Source organism: Styela clava, chromosome 9 (genome assembly GCF_964204865.1).
Source record: "Styela clava chromosome 9, kaStyClav1.hap1.2, whole genome shotgun sequence".
Taxonomy (NCBI): Eukaryota; Metazoa; Chordata; class Ascidiacea; order Stolidobranchia; family Styelidae; genus Styela; species Styela clava.
In genome coordinates, this window is record NC_135258.1 from 4,130,915 (window position 1) to 4,150,238 (window position 19,324).

At 35.7% G+C, this 19,324-nt stretch overlaps 1 protein-coding gene across 1 annotated transcript; it reads right to left on the reverse strand.

Moving 5' to 3' along the window:
• Positions 1–15,723: 15,723 nt before the first annotated feature.
• Positions 15,724–18,243, reverse strand: LOC144427210 (serine/threonine-protein kinase/endoribonuclease IRE1-like). The gene is made up of 4 exons (XM_078116060.1): positions 18,145–18,243; positions 17,090–17,926; positions 16,654–16,789; positions 15,724–15,868 (listed from the first exon to the last, which is right to left on the reverse strand). The coding sequence occupies exons 1-4, from the start codon at positions 18,176–18,178 to the stop codon at positions 15,724–15,726; spliced, it is 1,152 nt and encodes a 383-aa protein (XP_077972186.1). The 5' UTR covers positions 18,179–18,243.
• Positions 18,244–19,324: the final 1,081 nt, after the last annotated feature.

A 19,324-nucleotide genomic window follows, 5' to 3' on the forward strand; every position in this document is an offset into this window, starting at 1 on the left:
TTGTTTTTGTAAATTGATTTTACATCAATTTGAAGACTTTGACAACGAAGGACAAGCCCCGGTGAGTACTGGTTTAATTATATATTTTTTTACGCGACAGCGCGTTCTCGTTGGGCAACGTGAACTAGCGCTCAAAGCGTTGAATATACTATGGCGGTGATAAATACCAATTCGGACCGAAAAGATACCGAGTTATCGGAAAGAAAGTCCTAAACGACCATTAGAACTAAAATCGAATTAATATTTTTATAGTATCACTAGGAGCCGAGGAGGTTATTAATCCTTATTCCTCTTACACACACAGAACAACCCGCGCAATTCGTTTTGCGTCGCAATAGCTCATGTCCGACTTGGATTGTGGAAAAAATGTTAAAATATTAAGTTATACAATTTTAGGTGCGCGAAGATTGCTTAATTCCTTGCTATAGCCAGTTTACGTAACAACTAGTCTGAATAGGGTTTGCATAGTTATCCCGGGGAGAGAAAGCCGATGAAACGGCCTGTCGGGTATGGGATTATTTAACCAGTTATTTGTTTTCGGAAACATGGAATAATCGATAAAGACTTTGTGTTCAAAATTTATTTTTTAAATGCACATCAGATGTCCCAATGTGACTAACTAAAGATGTTAATACTGATTTTCCGGTTCCGATCTTTATGGCAAGCAGCTGTTTTATAGCTTGATCAAATAATTCAAATCCTAATTTGTTATTGGACAGGAATCTGATATTTATCTGAGAGAAGGGAGAAAGCTGATAATTTATCCTAATTGTGTGGCGAATTGTGGTCAACCAGTCCAAATCAGGTTCCATGTTTGAGCCTCAGAATTCATGAGAATATTCTGTCAATTCACCTCCCACTGATTTCGGAACTCCCGTAATATGTGAACCAAGATGAAGGACACCGGAGCGTAGTATGCGTGCCAGGGCAGGGCTAAGCCATAATGTCATTCCAATTTTGCCTGTTTTAATTCTATTAGGATTTCGGGAAATAGCCAAGTGAATCCCGTGGTATTTTGCCTGAAATTATGGTCTAACCTCAACCTGGTACTGTCTGTCTTTGCAAATCATTATTATGACAATACTAATCATTCTGAAATTTATTATTGTCTTTAAAAATTTTGACATATTGATTATCTTTCACAATACAAAGCCAGCCAGGCGAAATTGAAAAAAAAGGGGATTAGTGCCGTTGAGAAACAAAATAATTCGATTTTTTTCAGAATCCTTCTCAGTTTCAACCACTGATTAAACCCCTGGTTAGGGTATATTGAGAACTGACTTCATAACAAAATCGAAATTGCAAAGGGAATTTATGGACCCCTGTATATAAACACGAATGTTATATAAAAGTGTTTCTAAGAACGAAAATGAAATATGAAGAAACTGAATCAAATATCGAGCCCAAAGGATTCAGGGAAAAATCGGTATATAAGAGCCGTTGAAAAAAATTGAATGTGTGTGTACTTTTGGTCCCAGAGTAAAACTTGATTCCCATACGTCGACTCCGATCGGCAAAGACTATAACTTGATCTGAATTGATCTCTGAATAGCAGTAACAGTCAAACGGTGTTCAAGGAAAAAATAAAAGTTCCACCTGAATTTCTCTAGGTAGGAACACTGGAGGAGCCAGACCTCGGACGATAATTTTTATGGCCACGTCATCTTTAATTTATGTCGAGTAAGCACGACGAACTTTACTGTATGAGCCTTCCTCTGTTTGAAAAAGAAAAGATGACGGATTTTCATCACACTCACTACAGAAGTCTATGATATATAAGTTGTAAGAAGCTACCATAGTTTGGACAGATCGGAACATTTTTTGGTTTAGTTCGGTCTCCTTTACTTCTGAATGTAGCTCCGACCAATTTCTCATAAAAAAAACAATATTGCTGTAGAATGTACTTACCAATGATACCTCGCAGATAATATCCCGGTTTAATTAAGATCTCATTTTCTTTCATTTCAAAGTTGCAGTTTGCAGAGAAAGATTTGACATTTCCATTTTTACTTTTCATTACAAATTAGCAAAAAAAAAGAATTTTAAATGCATAATTTCACCTATTTGGCCATTTTTGTAAATTTATTATGACGTCATAGAGAAGTTTTAGCGTTTGTTTTTGTGAATTGATTTTACATTAATTTGAAAACTTTGACAACGAAGGACAAGCTCCTGTGAGTACTGGTTTAATTATATATTTTTTTTTACGCGACAGCGCGTGCTCATTGGGCAACGTGAACTAGCGCTTAATTAAAGCGTTGAATATACTATGGCGGTGATAAATACCAATTCGGACGAAAAGATACCGAGTTATCGGGAAGAAAATCCTAAACGACCATTAGAACTAAAATTGAATAAATATTTTTATAGTATCACTAGGAGCCGAGGAGGTTAATATCCTTATTCCTCAGTCCTACACACACATAACAACTCGCGCAATTCGTTTTGCGTCGCAATAGCTCATGTCCGACTTGGATTGTGGAAAAAATGTTAAAATATCAAGTTATACGATTTTAGGTGCGCGATGATTGCTTAATTCCTTTCTTGCTATAGCCAGTTTACGTAAAAACTAGTCTGGATAGGATTTACATATTTATCCCTGGGAGAGAAAGCCGATGAGACGGCCTGTCGGATATGGGATTATTACTTATCGATTTTTATCGGTAAGTAAGTTGATAGGTATTTGTCTGTCTGTCTGCTAGATGCACGCGATATCTCACGAAAGCGAGGTTGAATCTGCTTCAAATTTTGCATGTGCATTCATCATAGCTCGGATCAGAAGCCTTATGATTTTCGATGAATTATATAATAATTACCCTAACCTTCGATCGTTAAATCTTCGGTCTCCGATCGAAATTCTCGTTTAACCAGTTATTTGTTTTCGGAATCATGGAGTAATCGTTGAAGACTGCCTCCACTACCCGATTCTAGGCATCGATCAGCTCTCAGCCATACCTATGGTACACATTGGCAACTGTAGTATAATCTTCCATATTCGAAAAAATATTTATTCCTGGATAAAAAAAAAATCAACGCCCGCCCTGGAGGCGTCTCTTGTCTAAAACAACTTTTGTTCACTTGATTACCTTGGCTAATCCAACACGATCCCGCCCAATAAAGCGACATTTTTTATGGCGACCATATTATGCGTCTTTCGCTCGATCAAGATTCGCACAATCGTCCACTGCTAGGACCAGTTTAGAACAGTGGTTCTCAACTCTTTTTCTTTCGTGGCTCAACTGTGTAACGCAAAAAATTCTGGGGCTCACAAACTTACTTATGCGAGGAAAAAACTACAGAAAAAAAAAATGAAGTTTTGTGAAGATAGACACTTCCACTTCAATATTTAAATAAGAATCACCACTCAGTTGCAAAATAAGCATCATCATTAATTCCTACTACGATCAAAGTTTAACAATTCATCAAATACTCAGCTATTTTTATTAGGCATCTTGCTCACCCAAGAACGCGCTGTCGCGACAAAATATAAAATATAAAACCAGTACTCACAGAAGCTTTTTCTTCGTCGTCAAAGTCTTTGAATAAATGTTAAATAAATTCACAAAAACAAACGCTAAAACATTTCTATGACGTCATAGTAAATTTACAAAAAAAGACCAAATAGGTGAAATTCTAGATTTTAAATTTACCTTTATTTTGCCAATTTAATACAAAAAGTAAAAATGAAAATGTCAAACCCTTCTATGCGAACTGCAACCCTAAAAATGGAAGAAAACGAGATCCTAATCAAACGGGATATTATCTACGGGTTATTATTGGTAAGTACATTCTGTTACTTTATTGTTTATACTTTCATTTATTCCAGAGAACTTGATCGAAATTAAGTGCGCTAACAGGCGATCATTAGTAAGGATGCTAAGTATGACTACTTGCGAGTATTCGATTCTTATCCGATTTCTAAATTTTCAATTCCGATTCTCGATTCCTCGACATATCATACCGAGAAAACATACCCACCTAGGCAATACCATATAAAATCAAACAAGAGTAAATACAAGGAGCAAAAGAAGGCCAAAACAAAGTAGTATCAGTATCCAATCTGTCACAGGAGACAAAATCGCACAAAAACAGAATCCCTCAGAAACCACAGAGATTCTAGAAATAAATGGACGTAAAAACCTACTAGCGAAATATATTTATATATATGCAGTGAAGTTTGCGGCGTCGTAAAAAGTCAACATAGCAGTAAAGCAGTTTGTACATATATGTTAAGGAATTGCCACAAAACGTTACACATTGTTAGCAATCCAAGTTTTACCCTCGAGAATCGATTCCAATACATTAGAATCGATTCTAGTTGATTCCCCGAAGAATCGATTCTGTATCCAAATCCGGACTCAATTCTGCCATCTCCAATCTCTAGGTAAAAGTATAGACTCAAATCCCAGTGTAAGTTTAGATCAGGGTTTCCCAGACTGTGTGCCCCGGCACACCAGTGTACCCCCAATGCCCTGAAAGTGTGCCGTGTATTCTCAGAAGTTTTTTGCACAATAATCAACATGAACTTTATTATATAACAATCAGTATTTGGGGTAGTTTGCAAGCTGACAATGCAAGCTGACTGTGAAGAAAATTTGAGTTCGAAAACTTTCATATTCGTTGATACAAAAATTGTCAAATAAAAATATTTGTAGCCCAGACAAGTAGTCATAGATACTTGAGCGGCTATTAATTTTGGAAGGATTGCAATTTTCATAATTCCACTTTGTTCATGTTTATAATCTTTCACATTTCCCTCTGAACTATATATAACGATATAGAGAGAGAGTTTTTACTTTTACCACAAATTTTGTTATTAAACTTCGACACTAAGTAGATTTTCTGTCATCTATTTCAAAACGCGAGTATTCAGCCTTCGTTACTAGGAAATATATATAGTACACATACAATATAATTTATTTCATAGATGTAACTTTTCAATTCAAAACGATAAAGACCACGAACTCTTATTTACAGATGAAACGCATAATGTTTCCGGATAGGGGATTTAATAAAACTTCATCTGTAATGAGTGTGCCGCGCCTTTTTCATCTCGTTGTTAGTGTGCCGCAAGCTGAAAAAGTTTGGGAACACCTGGTTCAGACAGTAATAGCGGGAATTATCGGTCGAATCCTGGTCGGAGTTGTGGTATTTGAGGGCCTCGTCAAATTGCAGTCGTGTAAGTTAAATTCTAACAATCTGATAAAAATTGCTATTTTGCTAACGACCAGTGGGCGACCACCGATTTCAAGCCTCCAATAGTAAGCGGTCGATCTGGTGGCCATAAGTAGTTGGGAAGACTATCGGGGTGGTTTGGATGATCAGTTAAATATTCAATAAAATGACCTAAGTAGTTTAAACCAATGGTTCCCAAAATTTTTGTACCATCGCCGCCCTACAGTAGTTTGTACAACTTCATCGCCCCCCGGCACTGCAAAAAAAATTGTAAGTCTGAAACGAATATATTACAGACCAAATACGGAGACAAATCATAGTTTATACATAGTGTTTTTGATTGAGATGGATGAGCTTGGTGTTCTTCAGCGAGTTTATTATTATATCTAAAATTACCCCGTTTACTAATGGAAAGGCGATTTAGTTGTTTCGATAGCAATAGTGTCACGGCTGAAAACCCCTTTTTCACCATATCAGAGGTCGGAAATGAAAGAATCCAGAGTTTTACCTTCTCAAAAACCGCCGTGTACTCTTTCCTTATAGCATTTAACTCCCTAAATTCACCCCGTTTCACATTAAAAAAATGAAAACAAAATTAATTTTTTAAAACTTATAATAATGATTTAGGTACATCTCATTTATCCCTACAGCCTGATGACCTTCACCGAAATACATGTAATATAACGGTCTTCGGTAAAATCCATCCCCCATTCCTCATCCTACCACGTCCTCCAGTCAGATCACCAGTCCATAGAATTAATCAGCCATTTGTTTTGGATTCGTGGACTTGGATGGCTCAGGGGTCGGCAAATTTCAAGTCGCTCGCGGGACAAAATTTAGGGTTGCTATTCTTTTGCGGATCGCATATATTTTTTGAATGTTGAAAACAGAACATCGTGCAAAAACTGCGACAATTCGTGAACTCCACTCAGTCGTCCTATTAAATAATTATTACAATGAAATTTAATGTGACGCCAAGATTGGAAGATTTTCTGAATGAGCATCACTAATCCTAGTTCTTTGCTTGTTCTTTGTAATCATCATTTTCAAAAATATTTGTTCGCACAAATTTGTACTTCCGAACATCAAAGTGAATATTTTTGCATGGTTTGTGAAATTTTAATAAAGATTTTTTTTTTTGAAGAAGAAGATACATTCTTAAAAAAAATTAAGCAGTGATGAATCTCTCGAATAAAATATGAATTTGATTTCCTTATTGCAGTGCAATAACATCAACTTTTCTGCGTGTTTCCAATTGTCTAATTATAATTAAATTGTAGGCTCGTTGAGCGAAGAGCTGTTCAATATAGTTTTTAGGATATAATAAAATTTAGTTTAAACGTGTCTCACGATAAATTCTGTTACGTAAAAAAATAAATGAAATTTAATCCTCGAGCGTAGATAATAAATAAGATTAATTCATCGTTAAAACCGCCGTTTGGATGTTTACCAGCAAGATGCAAAAATAAACGTAACAATGCCCCCTTTCGCATCCGCTCAGACACATTCCTCACTCAGACAGACTTTCAGGCGTGGTCGTGAACATTACCTAATTTTCGCGATTTTGAATTATATTCTTTAGTTTTTAGTTGTTTTTCGGAAATTTAAATAAAAAAAAGTCAATGTGACACCTTGTTCCCTGGGAGTTTCAGTTTATTTACAGTAATCAAAAATTAGTGTAGAAATAGCTGTGATAGACTGGGCTAAATTTTTTTATCGGTACTTTGAAAAAGCAGATTGTTGAATGGTATGAATCAGATGTTAGTTTGAAACAAATACTTCATTTTATAGGCAACAACTCGCGAAACCACTCTTAAATAAACACTGAACATTTTAGAATGGTAAAGTATGGGAAAAATTGTCGGGGTCAAAGGTCGGGAAAAGATCTATTCAGTGAAGCGTCCCGGGCCAGATTACTACAGATTTCCCGACCACTGGGATAGGCAAACCACCGTACCTTACTGCGAAAACGATTCCAGCAATCTTTCCGCGTGTGACATCGCCCACGTGATTTAAATCTACGACAGCACGCAGAGTACAGTAATCAAGTGCACGATTCGCCGACCAAAAACAGGTTTCGCGAAATCGCCTCCCTATCGCCCCCTTCGACTTTTTCGCCAAACCACCCCCCCCCCCCAAGCCCCCCCCCCCCCCCCCCCCCCCTATTATATTGTTTTCGCCCACCGGGGGGCGATTTTTTTTCAAAACTTATATACAACTGTTTCTTACTAGTTGGAAAAAATAAACTTGACTTTGTCTGTAGAAATAATAAAAAACATGCACAAGACAAATAAATATTGAAAAGAAAAACTAAATGTTGATACTTTTCCAGAATTCATGATCAACAACATGCTGAATTGTTAGTCGTTGGTCTTTATCTTTGTGTGTCATTCTTGTGATCAAATCAAAGGCCAAGTGAGGGTTAGGAATCAGTAACGCACTTGAAACAATAGCTACAGTAGAATCTAAGATTAGCCCTTGGTCAATCAGTTTATTAGACCACAAATTATACAAGATTTTCCCCAAAAAAAAAATATCATTTTGAAAGCTGGGATTATAGTACCCAAATATTGAAAAATAATTCTGAAAACAAATTTTCACATTTTGCATGTCAAGTGAAAACAGAATACCGGTTTCAATTATCCCATGAGCAATATTGTGTTTATGCAAATGTTGTAGACCACTAACTAACTGTTTTGCATGTATGAGAGCAAGTCTAGGATCAAAAGAAATTTTGTTTTTCTTTCTCTCTTCATAATAATCATCGAGAGTTTGCAACTGGCATCTTTCAGTAGCAACAAAAAGTCCACTTGTTTCCCTCAAACGACCACTAGCAATAACAGAGATTACGTTTGTATGAGGTGGAAGTTGCTGATAAGCTTCTAGTTTGTGAAAAAAGCCTTCAGTCCACGAAGAATACACCCATATTGCTGAAGGTTCTGTAACTGAATTTGGAAGTTTCCGTTGACCTTCGTAAACTGTGAAATCCACTCCTTTATGAACCACATTGTCTTTATACCACAAGATGTCATCAGTGAGTTGTATGCGATCTGGAAATGTCACATTTAAAAAAATAATTTGAATTAAAAAACAATTTATAATAAACCTTATGGGTCAAATGACAATTTTAAGCATGGTCACGGTATAAAGTTCAAAACACTTTTAGTTTGGCTTAATATGTCATAATATTTAGAAAAAATTGAAGAAATACGAATGCCAAGCACTAATACCTTTAGTTTGCAATGCCACAATATTTTGAAAATTAAAGCCATGCACTCGTTGTTTTATGTTAAAAATGTAGTATCCGTATTAGGTGTTCAAATAAATCGAATGAGCGAATCAAATAATTGCGATGTATGTGCAGGCACATTGGAACCAATACTTAATTATGAAGATGAGCTCAAACCCAATTAATTAACTGTCGGTAGACGAAATGACATAATACACTTTTTCACAGATTTGTTTTTGATGGTGCACGAACATTTACGGTAATACGCAAATTCATGAATTAAACTTTACTGAATTCAAATTTTTTCAAATTATACAATGAAACTCTTAACCGATAGAGTTTTTTGAGTCAAATTCGAATGCAAAAAAAAAGTTAATATGCTTCAATACAAGGAATATTGAAATAAACCTTTCTTACTTTTTGAGTTCAGAGCTGCCTTTCTATTTTTTTCTTTGGCTTCAAGATATTTTGCAAAGTGGAAATTGTTAACAAGCTTTGATATTGATGTTGCAACTTGTGAAGAATGACTGAAATTAGATTGATTAGTTTTTGTAGGAAAAGTTATTTGATTGTTAATAAGTTTTAATAACCTATTGCTACGGTCCATCCTTGCATGATAACAGCCATGTTACATATGCCAACGAGAATATATATTCATAACAACATGCTTAATCAAGGATAAGTGTGACCAGGATTTTCATTTTAAATTTATGTTTATTTTAGATTTGGTATTGCCTCATTCGAAAAAATACTTCTGCAGTGGGAACTATTCTTGGGAAATCTATAATATATTGTTCACGAAAAATATTTGTGAGACAGCCACAATTTGTGAAACAATTACAAAACATGGCTGGCTCAATAGACAAGGGTTCTATTTGCTACCGCGAAAATAAAATATGGGTCGATTTCCTACGACCTATATATACCCTTGTTTGATAATTCGCAAGCTAGAAACCAAGTTTATTGGAATGTGTAAATAGGAACATTCGAGTAGAACGAACAAAATTGCTGACTTCTCAATGCTGTATAGGGGTCATGTAACATGTAACCACCGGTCGGTCATGGCTTCCTCCACTATAAAGCCCATGCATCTGAAACAAATAAATGGTGAACTAATCCCATACCCGACATGGACTGCTAACTGAACGAGAGGCAGTGGTATGCCAAATGATTAAGCCGTTTATCGACTTACCTCTCCTCGTTGATAAAAAATTATAACTCAGCCTTTTTGCGAAAGCAAGTTGGGAACATTTATGAAGGAAAACTGCAAATGAGTAATAATCAAATATTACAGCAAAATAAATACACAAACCTTTTAGTTTTCTTTTTTGTTGGCAAATCTGATTTGAAAGTTCCATTTTTAAAATGTGGAAGCAAAAGTTTGTCTTTGATGCTTGTTTGAGACTCGCCAGGTGCAGATTCTTCCTGTAGATCTCGGAATAGTAAACCTTAACACAAAGTTTTCTTTGATGAGTGTTTAATTTCCGTTAGCAATAGGGCAATATCTCTAAAACCCCTTACTATAAGAAAACGTTTCCAAACACAGGGAAAAAAATATAACTAAAAGGTTGGGAACCACAGCTATAAGTTAAAATAAAATGAAAAAAAAATATAGCAAACTTCACGACGCGCATATTAGAAATAGCAGTTAAATTACAATGTATATGTCAATGGCCCGATCCCCAGCACATCTAGTTGACCAACCATCAAAATACCTATGTATTTACATTTCAATCAATTCTTTTTACCTTTTACATTCGGTGGAGCCATGTACTTATGAGAGAGAACCTCGTTTATCATTGGACGTTTACGAGGAACAAACTGCAGCATCCATTCCAGTAAATCTTTTGCAACTTCTTTTTCTGGAACTAAAAGTCCACCCAGGTCCAGGTTTTTATGGTTTTTCATTAAATGATTCCATAGATCCCTTTCGTCTCCAAAGGGATGTTTACCGTCACTCCATACATAGTAAACAATGACAGCCAGTGAATATATGTCTGTTTTTTGAGAAGTTGGAAATCCAGGCACAAATGATTCAGGGGGTCTGTAACCGTCAGTACCGAGACCTTTCCTGGTGTAAATTGTTTGAGTCTTTGACTCTATAACTTCACTTATGCCAAAATCACCAATTTTGACAACCTCTTGATCCAAGGATAAGAACACATTATCAGGCTTAAGATCTTTGTGTACCACAAGTTTATCATGAATGTATAAAATTCCAGCAAATAACTGTTTTGCAAAATCAAGTGCAAGTTCAGGATCGAATGGGATTTCGGCTTTCTTTCGATTTTCCACAAAACCTCTCAAGTTGTCTTGGTTACATTTGTCCATTGCAATGTACATATATTTCATTGGACCTTGTTGGTATTCATCTGAATGAATCACAGAGACTACATGAGTGTGAGGGTTCAGTCGGTAAAGAATTTTTGCCTCTTCCACACTTTGTTTGTTGTATTGAACAAATTTTATTGCAATCGGACGAGTTCCATAAGTTGCACTCGATATTTTTCCTTCATAAACGTCACCATGGTTCGAAATTTTTTTATCTCGAAACAGCAAAATAGAATCGGAGAGTTTGATCGTATCTGAAATGTCAGAATAAATATAGAAAATAAAAATGATTTAAAATATTTTGGATATAAATTAAATTATTGCCAAAGAGGCGAATCAGATAAAATTCGAGATATTCAAAATATTGCCAGATGCTGGCTACTTCTTAACCTCACTTATCAAGTAGCTGGGAGATCCCATTATCGATTTAAAACGGGGAAATTGCAAGCAATAAATGAAAATACAAACCAACCTTCACTATCTCAATATGTTACACATTGTCTATGTCAATACGTTACACATTGTTAGCAATCCAAGTTTTACCCTCGAGAATCGATTCCAATACATTAGAATCGATTCTAGTTGATTCCCCGAAGAATCGATTCTGTATCCAAATCCGGACTCAATTCTGCCATCTCCAATCTCTAGGTAAAAGTATAGACTCAAATCCCAGTGTAAGTTTAGATCAGGGTTTCCCAGACTGTGTGCCCCGGCACACCAGTGTACCCCCAATGCCCTGAAAGTGTGCCGTGTATTCTCAGAAGTTTTTTGCACAATAATCAACATGAACTTTATTATATAACAATCAGTATTTGGGGTAGTTTGCAAGCTGACAATGCAAGCTGACTGTGAAGAAAATTTGAGTTCGAAAACTTTCATATTCGTTGATACAAAAATTGTCAAATAAAAATATTTGTAGCCCAGACAAGTAGTCATAGATACTTGAGCGGCTATTAATTTTGGAAGGATTGCAATTTTCATAATTCCACTTTGTTCATGTTTATAATCTTTCACATTTCCCTCTGAACTATATATAACGATATAGAGAGAGAGTTTTTACTTTTACCACAAATTTTGTTATTAAACTTCGACACTAAGTAGATTTTCTGTCATCTATTTCAAAACGCGAGTATTCAGCCTTCGTTACTAGGAAATATATATAGTACACATACAATATAATTTATTTCATAGATGTAACTTTTCAATTCAAAACGATAAAGACCACGAACTCTTATTTACAGATGAAACGCATAATGTTTCCGGATAGGGGATTTAATAAAACTTCATCTGTAATGAGTGTGCCGCGCCTTTTTCATCTCGTTGTTAGTGTGCCGCAAGCTGAAAAAGTTTGGGAACACCTGGTTCAGACAGTAATAGCGGGAATTATCGGTCGAATCCTGGTCGGAGTTGTGGTATTTGAGGGCCTCGTCAAATTGCAGTCGTGTAAGTTAAATTCTAACAATCTGATAAAAATTGCTATTTTGCTAACGACCAGTGGGCGACCACCGATTTCAAGCCTCCAATAGTAAGCGGTCGATCTGGTGGCCATAAGTAGTTGGGAAGACTATCGGGGTGGTTTGGATGATCAGTTAAATATTCAATAAAATGACCTAAGTAGTTTAAACCAATGGTTCCCAAAATTTTTGTACCATCGCCGCCCTACAGTAGTTTGTACAACTTCATCGCCCCCCGGCACTGCAAAAAAAATTGTAAGTCTGAAACGAATATATTACAGACCAAATACGGAGACAAATCATAGTTTATACATAGTGTTTTTGATTGAGATGGATGAGCTTGGTGTTCTTCAGCGAGTTTATTATTATATCTAAAATTACCCCGTTTACTAATGGAAAGGCGATTTAGTTGTTTCGATAGCAATAGTGTCACGGCTGAAAACCCCTTTTTCACCATATCAGAGGTCGGAAATGAAAGAATCCAGAGTTTTACCTTCTCAAAAACCGCCGTGTACTCTTTCCTTATAGCATTTAACTCCCTAAATTCACCCCGTTTCACATTAAAAAAATGAAAACAAAATTAATTTTTTAAAACTTATAATAATGATTTAGGTACATCTCATTTATCCCTACAGCCTGATGACCTTCACCGAAATACATGTAATATAACGGTCTTCGGTAAAATCCATCCCCCATTCCTCATCCTACCACGTCCTCCAGTCAGATCACCAGTCCATAGAATTAATCAGCCATTTGTTTTGGATTCGTGGACTTGGATGGCTCAGGGGTCGGCAAATTTCAAGTCGCTCGCGGGACAAAATTTAGGGTTGCTATTCTTTTGCGGATCGCATATATTTTTTGAATGTTGAAAACAGAACATCGTGCAAAAACTGCGACAATTCGTGAACTCCACTCAGTCGTCCTATTAAATAATTATTACAATGAAATTTAATGTGACGCCAAGATTGGAAGATTTTCTGAATGAGCATCACTAATCCTAGTTCTTTGCTTGTTCTTTGTAATCATCATTTTCAAAAATATTTGTTCGCACAAATTTGTACTTCCGAACATCAAAGTGAATATTTTTGCATGGTTTGTGAAATTTTAATAAAGATTTTTTTTTTTGAAGAAGAAGATACATTCTTAAAAAAAATTAAGCAGTGATGAATCTCTCGAATAAAATATGAATTTGATTTCCTTATTGCAGTGCAATAACATCAACTTTTCTGCGTGTTTCCAATTGTCTAATTATAATTAAATTGTAGGCTCGTTGAGCGAAGAGCTGTTCAATATAGTTTTTAGGATATAATAAAATTTAGTTTAAACGTGTCTCACGATAAATTCTGTTACGTAAAAAAATAAATGAAATTTAATCCTCGAGCGTAGATAATAAATAAGATTAATTCATCGTTAAAACCGCCGTTTGGATGTTTACCAGCAAGATGCAAAAATAAACGTAACAATGCCCCCTTTCGCATCCGCTCAGACACATTCCTCACTCAGACAGACTTTCAGGCGTGGTCGTGAACATTACCTAATTTTCGCGATTTTGAATTATATTCTTTAGTTTTTAGTTGTTTTTCGGAAATTTAAATAAAAAAAAGTCAATGTGACACCTTGTTCCCTGGGAGTTTCAGTTTATTTACAGTAATCAAAAATTAGTGTAGAAATAGCTGTGATAGACTGGGCTAAATTTTTTTATCGGTACTTTGAAAAAGCAGATTGTTGAATGGTATGAATCAGATGTTAGTTTGAAACAAATACTTCATTTTATAGGCAACAACTCGCGAAACCACTCTTAAATAAACACTGAACATTTTAGAATGGTAAAGTATGGGAAAAATTGTCGGGGTCAAAGGTCGGGAAAAGATCTATTCAGTGAAGCGTCCCGGGCCAGATTACTACAGATTTCCCGACCACTGGGATAGGCAAACCACCGTACCTTACTGCGAAAACGATTCCAGCAATCTTTCCGCGTGTGACATCGCCCACGTGATTTAAATCTACGACAGCACGCAGAGTACAGTAATCAAGTGCACGATTCGCCGACCAAAAACAGGTTTCGCGAAATCGCCTCCCTATCGCCCCCTTCGACTTTTTCGCCAAACCACCCCCCCCCCCAAGCCCCCCCCCCCCCCCCCCCCCCCCCCCCCCCTATTATATTGTTTTCGCCCACCGGGGGGCGATTTTTTTTCAAAACATGCACAAGACAAATAAATATTGAAAAGAAAAACTAAATGTTGATACTTTTCCAGAATTCATGATCAACAACATGCTGAATTGTTAGTCGTTGGTCTTTATCTTTGTGTGTCATTCTTGTGATCAAATCAAAGGCCAAGTGAGGGTTAGGAATCAGTAACGCACTTGAAACAATAGCTACAGTAGAATCTAAGATTAGCCCTTGGTCAATCAGTTTATTAGACCACAAATTATACAAGATTTTCCCCAAAAAAAAAATATCATTTTGAAAGCTGGGATTATAGTACCCAAATATTGAAAAATAATTCTGAAAACAAATTTTCACATTTTGCATGTCAAGTGAAAACAGAATACCGGTTTCAATTATCCCATGAGCAATATTGTGTTTATGCAAATGTTGTAGACCACTAACTAACTGTTTTGCATGTATGAGAGCAAGTCTAGGATCAAAAGAAATTTTGTTTTTCTTTCTCTCTTCATAATAATCATCGAGAGTTTGCAACTGGCATCTTTCAGTAGCAACAAAAAGTCCACTTGTTTCCCTCAAACGACCACTAGCAATAACAGAGATTACGTTTGTATGAGGTGGAAGTTGCTGATAAGCTTCTAGTTTGTGAAAAAAGCCTTCAGTCCACGAAGAATACACCCATATTGCTGAAGGTTCTGTAACTGAATTTGGAAGTTTCCGTTGACCTTCGTAAACTGTGAAATCCACTCCTTTATGAACCACATTGTCTTTATACCACAAGATGTCATCAGTGAGTTGTATGCGATCTGGAAATGTCACATTTAAAAAAATAATTTGAATTAAAAAACAATTTATAATAAACCTTATGGGTCAAATGACAATTTTAAGCATGGTCACGGTATAAAGTTCAAAACACTTTTAGTTTGGCTTAATATGTCATAATATTTAGAAAAAATTGAAGAAATACGAATGCCAAGCACTAATACCTTTAGTTTGCAATGCCACAATATTTTGAAAATTAAAGCCATGCACTCGTTGTTTTATGTTAAAAATGTAGTATCCGTATTAGGTGTTCAAATAAATCGAATGAGCGAATCAAATAATTGCGATGTATGTGCAGGCACATTGGAACCAATACTTAATTATGAAGATGAGCTCAAACCCAATTAATTAACTGTCGGTAGACGAAATGACATAATACACTTTTTCACAGATTTGTTTTTGATGGTGCACGAACATTTACGGTAATACGCAAATTCATGAATTAAACTTTACTGAATTCAAATTTTTTCAAATTATACAATGAAACTCTTAACCGATAGAGTTTTTTGAGTCAAATTCGAATGCAAAAAAAAAGTTAATATGCTTCAATACAAGGAATGTTGAAATAAACCTTTCTTACTTTTTGAGTTCAGAGCTGCCTTTCTATTTTTTTCTTTGGCTTCAAGATATTTTGCAAAGTGGAAATTGTTAACAAGCTTTGATATTGATGTTGCAACTTGTGAAGAATGACTGAAATTAGATTGATTAGTTTTTGTAGGAAAAGTTATTTGATTGTTAATAAGTTTTAATAACCTATTGCTACGGTCCATCCTTGCATGATAACAGCCATGTTACATATGCCAACGAGAATATATATTCATAACAACATGCTTAATCAAGGATAAGTGTGACCAGGATTTTCATTTTAAATTTATGTTTATTTTAGATTTGGTATTGCCTCATTCGAAAAAATACTTCTGCAGTGGGAACTATTCTTGGGAAATCTATAATATATTGTTCACGAAAAATATTTGTGAGACAGCCACAATTTGTGAAACAATTACAAAACATGGCTGGCTCAATAGACAAGGGTTCTATTTGCTACCGCGAAAATAAAATATGGGTCGATTTCCTACGACCTATATATACCCTTGTTTGATAATTCGCAAGCTAGAAACCAAGTTTATTGGAATGTGTAAATAGGAACATTCGAGTAGAACGAACAAAATTGCTGACTTCTCAATGCTGTATAGGGGTCATGTAACATGTAACCACCGGTCGGTCATGGCTTCCTCCACTATAAAGCCCATGCATCTGAAACAAATAAATGGTGAACTAATCCCATACCCGACATGGACTGCTAACTGAACGAGAGGCAGTGGTATGCCAAATGATTAAGCCGTTTATCGACTTACCTCTCCTCGTTGATAAAAAATTATAACTCAGCCTTTTTGCGAAAGCAAGTTGGGAACATTTATGAAGGAAAACTGCAAATGAGTAATAATCAAATATTACAGCAAAATAAATACACAAACCTTTTAGTTTTCTTTTTTGTTGGCAAATCTGATTTGAAAGTTCCATTTTTAAAATGTGGAAGCAAAAGTTTGTCTTTGATGCTTGTTTGAGACTCGCCAGGTGCAGATTCTTCCTGTAGATCTCGGAATAGTAAACCTTAACACAAAGTTTTCTTTGATGAGTGTTTAATTTCCGTTAGCAATAGGGCAATATCTCTAAAACCCCTTACTATAAGAAAACGTTTCCAAACACAGGGAAAAAAATATAACTAAAAGGTTGGGAACCACAGCTATAAGTTAAAATAAAATGAAAAAAAAATATAGCAAACTTCACGACGCGCATATTAGAAATAGCAGTTAAATTACAATGTATATGTCAATGGCCCGATCCCCAGCACATCTAGTTGACCAACCATCAAAATACCTATGTATTTACATTTCAATCAATTCTTTTTACCTTTTACATTCGGTGGAGCCATGTACTTATGAGAGAGAACCTCGTTTATCATTGGACGTTTACGAGGAACAAACTGCAGCATCCATTCCAGTAAATCTTTTGCAACTTCTTTTTCTGGAACTAAAAGTCCACCCAGGTCCAGGTTTTTATGGTTTTTCATTAAATGATTCCATAGATCCCTTTCGTCTCCAAAGGGATGTTTACCGTCACTCCATACATAGTAAACAATGACAGCCAGTGAATATATGTCTGTTTTTTGAGAAGTTGGAAATCCAGGCACAAATGATTCAGGGGGTCTGTAACCGTCAGTACCGAGACCTTTCCTGGTGTAAATTGTTTGAGTCTTTGACTCTATGACTTCACTTATGCCAAAATCACCAATTTTGACAACCTCTTGATCCAAGGATAAGAACACATTATCAGGCTTAAGATCTTTGTGTACCACAAGTTTATCATGAATGTATAAAATTCCAGCAAATAACTGTTTTGCAAAATCAAGTGCAAGTTCAGGATCGAATGGGATTTCGGCTTTCTTTCGATTTTCCACAAAACCTCTCAAGTTGTCTTGGTTACATTTGTCCATTGCAATGTACATATATTTCATTGGACCTTGTTGGTATTCATCTGAATGAATCACAGAGACTACATGAGTGTGAGGGTTCAGTCGGTAAAGAATTTTTGCCTCTTCCACACTTTGTTTGTTGTATTGAACAAATTTTATTGCAATCGGACGAGTTCCATAAGTTGCACTCGATATTTTTCCTTCATAAACGTCACCATGGTTCGAAATTTTTTTATCTCGAAACAGCAAAATAGAATCGGAGAGTTTGATCGTATCTGAAATGTCAGAATAAATATAGAAAATAAAAATGATTTAAAATATTTTGGATATAAATTAAATTATTGCCAAAGAGGCGAATCAGATAAAATTCGAGATATTCAAAATATTGCCAGATGCTGGCTACTTCTTAACCTCACTTATCAAGTAGCTGGGAGATCCCATTATCGATTTAAAACGGGGAAATTGCAAGCAATAAATGAAAATACAAACCAACCTTCACTATCTTCAGATTCATTATTTTCATCCATTTACAGATTTTTCTCAGATTTGACAATTCAGACCAAAATAAATTAAACCAAACTACTAGAAACAATTTTTTTTAAGAAATAAGTCAAAACAGTTGAACTTTTACTAGCCGTCTCAGAAATATGGGAAAGTTATGTTTGGTACAAAAACTGCCTTTTTTTCTACAAATTCAGATGGTGTTATATAATTTCATGATGGACTCGGTTGACTGTGTTCATGTTCTTGCTCTATTTTGTCGGCCTTGTTTTGAGCTATAAGAAAGTGCGTTAGCAACTGGTCAGTACGCATTCCATCGCTAAATCTACATATTCTACTCATGTCTGCTTCTTTGTTCGGAGCAATATCTAAACACCTCATAAAGAATATTTCCAAGACAATTTCACCAACGAGACGAGCAATATTGCGATCCTATTTTCGTCATATCACTCAGGGCTCCTCAAATTTGGGGCCGCGGTTGGAGGGGAGTGTGTTGGGCGCACTACAAATTTTAAAGGACGCGAAGAGTGCACCAATTCAACACAAAGTACTATATCTATTGTACTTTTTTAGACTTTTGATTTGAAACATAAATATTAAAATTAGTGCCAAACATACATCTCACTATTTCGAGAGAATACATAGGATCAGAGAAGAGGCGCGCTTGCATAACAATGCTGATTTAACAGGGGTCGCGGGTTCTTAATTTTCTTTCATTTTCAGATTTCTCTCAAACTTGTTAATCCCACAGCTTGGTTAATTCAAACCAAGATAAAGCAAACTATTAAAAAACATTTTATTAAGAAATAATTCAAAACAAAATTTTAAATTTGACCAGCCGCCTTTAAAAACGAGGTTTTGGTTCAAAACTGATTTTTGATTTACAATAGTGTTATGTTAATTTATAATGTTATCGATTCATTGAGTTCTTGTTTTCGCTGCCTTAGCTCGGCCTTGTTCTGAGCTATAATATAAAGGACGTTATGAAAAAAAAATTGGCCAGTGCTTCTTGCATAACTAATCTACATATTTACGCCCATGACTGCTTGTCTAATGCCTTATTCTGTGCGAATCTGGTGGATCAAATCTTATCAAAAGTTTATAAACTCGTGTCTGCCCAGCCCTGCAGCCATGCGTTTTCAAGGAGACCTCGCTGTATCGATTTCCTGTTT

What these genes read in the sequence shown, in the direction of transcription:
- LOC144427210 (XM_078116060.1), bottom strand. Translation starts at nt 18,178, where the DNA reads ATGGATGAAAATAATGAATCTGAAGATAGTGAAG. An exon ending in TGAATCTGAAGATAGTGAAG is followed by an intron (nt 17,927 to 18,144) that starts GTTGGTTTGTAT and finishes CTGACATTTCAG; the next exon opens with ATACGATCAAACTCTCCGAT. An exon ending in GGCTCCACCGAATGTAAAAG is followed by an intron (nt 16,790 to 17,089) that starts GTAAAAAGAATT and finishes CTTTGTGTTAAG; the next exon opens with GTTTACTATTCCGAGATCTA.